The 5,309-nt window shown below is 43.4% G+C and overlaps 1 protein-coding gene across 1 annotated transcript in view; it reads left to right on the plus strand.

Annotated features, from left to right (window-relative positions):
• Window positions 1-3,485: 3,485 nt before the first annotated feature.
• The window catches only part of LOC125485503 (laminin subunit alpha-4-like), a 40,715-nt gene continuing 38,891 nt past the window's right edge, over window positions 3,486-5,309 (plus strand). The window contains exons 1-2 of the mRNA XM_048608548.1: window positions 3,486-3,561; window positions 4,161-4,346. Coding sequence (XP_048464505.1) covers window positions 3,486-3,561; window positions 4,161-4,346 — 262 coding nt within the window. The remainder of the gene's footprint in view (window positions 3,562-4,160; window positions 4,347-5,309) is intronic.

Here is a 5,309-nt window from a genome sequence, read left to right on the forward strand (position 1 = left end):
AAAAGTAAGAGCCCCTGCAGGGTAAAAGAGCAATTCCTTGTGGAATATTGTAGCCTGAGGTTCATATTCAATGGAAAGAGCCCATAAACTATATGTTCAGCCTTAAAACACTTTTTGTATGAAATCAATCGTCATGTTCTCGAGTTCTCTGCCAAGAGGCAAGCACACGGAAGCACAATCTTCACCATGGAGCATGTCCTGAGTCCAGTCAAGCTAGAACGGGGTTCAAACCCCTGCTGTTGGGATGCTGCTGCCGCACCAGCTCTCCAGCCAATGGATCCACCATGTAGTCTGAGTTGCTGTGACAATGCATGTTGTCTGGAGATGTGGATAGGGATAGTAGAGACTCCAATTACTTTCAGCTGACCAGGAATATCTCCCCCTCTGATACACCAAGGACTGGCAGTAATAGAGTCATAGAGTCCTACAGCACAGAGACAGGCCCTTCGGCTCAAATTGGTCTATGCCGACCAAAATGTCTGTCCACGCTAACCCCATTTCCCTGCACTTGGCCCATATCCTTCTAAACCTTTACTATCCATGTATTTCTCCAAATGCCTTTTAAATTTTGTCAATGTACCTGTCTCAACCACTTCTGCTGGCAGCTCATTCCATGTGTGTACCACCTTCTTTGTAAAACAAAAAGGTTGCCTGTCATGTTCCCATGTATTTTTTCCCCTCTGACCTTAAACTGATACCCTCTAGTCCTCGATTTCCCAACCCTGGGAAAAAGACTGAATGCATTCACCCTATCCATGCCTCTCATGATCTTATACACTTCTATAAGATCCTTCCTTAGTCTCCAACGCTCTAAAGAAGAAAGTCCTATCTTGTCCAACCTGTCCCTATCACTCACTCCCTTGAGTCCTGGCAACATCCTTGTAAATTTCTTCTGTACTCGTTCCAGTTTAATAACATCCTTCCTACAGCAAGGTGACCAAAACTGAACACAATACTCCAAGTGCAGCCTCACCAACGTCCTATACAACTGCAACATATCTTCCCAACTTCTGCACTCAATGCCCTGACTGATGAAGGCCAGTGTGCCAAACGCCGCCTTCACTGCCCTGTCCACCTGTGACTCTGCCATGCACCTGAAATCCTTAAGGCCCTACCATTCACCATGAAACTCCTACCTTAATTTGACTTTCCAAAATGCAAGATCTCACACTTATCTATATTAAACTCCATTTGCCATTTCTTGGCCCACTTCCCCAGCTGATCAAGATCCTGCTGCAGTTTCTGATAACCTTGCTCACATCTACCATACCACCTATTTTAGTGTCATCTGCAAATTTACTAATCATGCCTTGTACATTCCCGTCCAAATCATTGATATAGATAACAAACAGCAAAGGGCACAGCACCGACCCCAAGGCATACCACCATTCACAGGCCTCTAGACCGACAAGCATCCTTCCACTATTACACTCTGCTTCCTACCATCAAGCCAATTGTGTTTCCAATTTGCCAGCTCTCCCTGGATTCCATGTGATCTAACCTTCCAAAGCAGCTTATCACGTGGAATCTTATCAAAGGCCTTACTGAAATCCATGTAAACTACGTCTACCACCCTGCCCTCATTAACCTTCCTGGTCACTTTAACAAAGAACTCTTAACAAATTTGTGAGGCATGGTCTCTCATGCCTGAAGCCATGCTGACTACTACGAATCAAACCCTATCTTTCCGAATGTATGGACATCTTATCCCTCAGAACCTTCTCCGGTAACTTCCCTACCACAAATGTTAGGCTTACTAGTCTATAATTCCCAGGTTTTTTTCTTTGCAGCCCTTTTTGAATAAAGGCACAACGTTCGCTACCCTCCAGTCTTCCAGAACTTCACTCACGGCTAATGATGATGCAAATATATTAGCCAGGGTCCCCGCTATTTCTTCTCTAGCCTCTTGCAGGATTCTTGGATATATCTGGTCAGGACCAGGAGATTTATCCACCTTCATACATTCTAATACTTCCAACATCTCCACTACTGTGATATGGACTGTCTCCAAGATAAGGCCACTAACTTCCCCCAAGTTCCCAAGTCTTCATGTCTTTCTCCACGGTAAACACAGAGGAAAAGTATCCATTGAGGACCTCGCCCATCTCCTGCGGCTCCACACATACATGTCCACTTTGGTCCTTGAGGGATCCTATTCTCTCTCTAGTTATTCTTTTTCCTTTAATATACTTAAAGAATCTCTTTGGATTCACCCTAATCCTCTCAGCCAAATCTATTACATGTCCCCTTTTCGCCCCCCCGATTTCCTTCTTCAATGAACTCCTGTATCCCCTATGTACCTCCAGGGATTCCCTTGATCCCAGCTGCCTATACCTGAGCCATGCCTCCTTTTTTCTGGTCAAAGCCTCAATAGTTCTTGTCCTCCAGGGTTCCCTACTCCTGCTAACCTTGCCCTTTACCCTCACTGGAACATAAAAATCTTGAACTCTAGCTATCACACTTTTAAAGGCCTCCCACTTGCCAGAGGTCCCTTTGCCTACAAACAAACTACTCCGATCAATCCTTGCAAGCTCCTGTCTAATTCCATCAAAATTCGCCCAGCCCCAATTTAGAACTTGAAGCTGTGGACCAGTTTTGTCCTTCTCCATAACTATTTTAAAATTAATAGAACTATGGTCACTGGCCCCAAAGTGCTCCCCAACTGTCACCTCAGTCACCTGTCCTGCCCTATTTTCTAAGAGTAGGTTGAGTTTTGCCCCTTCCCGAGTAGGACCCTCTATATGCTGCTTGAGGAAACTTTCCTGAACACAGTCAATAAATTCCACCCCATCTAAGCCCTTAACACTCTGGCAGTCCAAGTCTATGATAGGAAAATTAAAATCCCCCACTATGACAAGCTTATTGCTCCTGCAAGTCTCCCCAAGGAATGTTGGAAGGATTTACAAGTTGATACCCAAATGTGTTTGACCACGCTATGGACATCATGCCACAGAGTGGGACTTGAATCCAGAGCTTCTGTCTGAAAGGCAGATTGCTACGCCTGCACCATCAGTTTTCTATCCTATAAAGATAGTAAGAGGCTGCAAAGTGAAGAGGAGCTCCAGGTGGACAATGAAGAATTTGCGTATTTTGTTCTTGTGGTGCAGAAATACTTAACAAAACTAAAAAAAAAAAAAAGCACAGTACAAATAGCACCACCTGACTTTATCTGGGTGATGTTGGTGAGGCTACACTGTTTTCCCATCTATAGTTGCCTTGGTGTGGTAATGGACCACTTTCCACGGGAACCACCATTGTCCTTGTGATGGTGTTCTCATGTGCCACAGAATTCCCAGATGGGGACTGAGGAGTATTTGTTTAAGTTAGGATGTGATTTAGAGGAGATCTGGGCAGTGATTTTTTTTAAAAAATTATTATTAATTCATGGGTCAGCATTTATCGCCGATCCCTAGTTGCCTTCAAGAAGGTGGTGGTGAGCTATCTTCTTGAATTATTGCAGTCCATTTGGTGTAGGTCAACGTAAAATGCCACTGGGGAATAAGTTCCGGCATTTTGACGCAGAGACAGTGAAGAACAGCAATGTATTTCTAAGTCAGGAAGGTGAGTGGCCTGGAAGGGAACTTCCAGCAGAAGTGTTCCACATATCTGCTGCTCCTGTCCTTCCAATTGGTTGTGCTTCGGGATTTTTAAGGTGTTGTGTCATGATGTTGCTGTGACATACCCTGTTGGTTCACTCCACTGTACAAATTAGTTTGATTCCTCTCTGCTCTACGATAGACCTTTTGAAGGGGCATCGTTCTTGGAGTTGCTGCAGTGTACTTTGTAGAACATACTTGCTGTAGAAGATGGAATTCACATTGAACATGGGACAGTGTGAAGCCCATTGAAATGTTTCACTCTGTTAAATGCTCCACAAGTTATTAAATGTCAGAGTCTAGTTCGCTGACAGCTTGTCTTTGCTCCCTCAAAGTGTTTGAATTTGCAGCTGATTACACAAGTAGAAAGCGGCTGTATCTAATTAAATACAACTGCAAATGACAGGATATGTAATGAGCAGCGACCACTTTAACAGATGAGTAATGAACAAAGTGGGGAGTGGATTTGACCCAGGACCCTTTTATTGATGTTTAGATGTACCTTGCCGTTAGCTCTCTGATCTTGTACATGCCATCACAGTGTGAGTTCTATATTCCTTGCAGGCGATATCAGTGATTATATTGCAAGTGCCAAGCAAAGAGCTGCTATTGCAAATCGCACAGCTGTGAATGTGCAGAACACTCTGGTGCCTATGAAAAAGAACCTCGAGCAATGGCGAGAGAAATATGGCGGAGCACCTTCCGACAGTGAGGAATTTAACAAAACTCTCCAAGAAGCAAATAAATCTGGTATGTGGAAATAGCAACTGTATCCTCTCCCCATAGCATACAACTGTAGTTTTACTGGAAAGGCCTGAAGTGGACTTACTTTGGAACTGATCTTCCTGAAGTTTTTAATTCTAATTTCATTGATCCTAAGGGATTAACATATTTGTGTGTGTTTGATCGTTAGTTCTATGGCTATTGCCAAAATTATAGAATTCATACAGCCCAGAGGGGGGCCATTTGGCCCATCTTGTCCATGCCAACACAAAGACACCCAGATGCCCTTTCTAATCCCACCTTCCTGCACATGGCCCATAGCCCTGCAGTTTACAGCACTTAAGGTGCAGATTAGAAGAGTTTAGGGTCTATTCCTCCACCACCAAATTCAGGCTGTGAATTCCATATACCCTCTGTGTAAAAAAAGAAAAAAGCTTTTCCTCATGTCCCCTCTAATCCTTCTAGCCTTGAACAAATCCACCTACCAGGAACCTGCAATATTAGGAAACTTAATGTGGGCATTAAATCACTGTGAATCAGAAGAAAGCACCTAGTGATGAAGTCTGCAGTTGCCCATGTCAGCGTTTAGTTATATTTTAATATTTTTGTAAAGAGGTGTTGCCAGAGGTCATAGATTTTCCCTCGTCAGGCCTAGGGAAAGGGCAGCATGTTTGAGCTTGGAATATATTTCAGTTTGAGCCTTTTATCCAGGAGCTTGTGAAGCCTAATGCTGCGTGGAATCTATCCCAACCAATCAATTAGTGCTGTCTTCTCCTGCACTATATGTTGTTGTGATTTTAAATTTGATATTCTTGCATTCGTCCTGACAAATGTAGGTTGCAAAGCTTTTGCAATGTGTTTCTGTCTTCAATAATATTCAAGTTCTGTACATCTGAAGTGACTGTTCGTTCGTTTATTTGTTTCCTGCCGCCAAAGATTCTAAATAAAAACCGAAAGAACTGTGGATGCTGTAAATCAGGATCAAAAACA

This window comes from Rhincodon typus, chromosome 19 (assembly GCF_021869965.1).
Source record: "Rhincodon typus isolate 14 chromosome 19, sRhiTyp1.1, whole genome shotgun sequence".
In the NCBI taxonomy this organism is placed as follows: Eukaryota; Metazoa; Chordata; class Chondrichthyes; order Orectolobiformes; family Rhincodontidae; genus Rhincodon; species Rhincodon typus.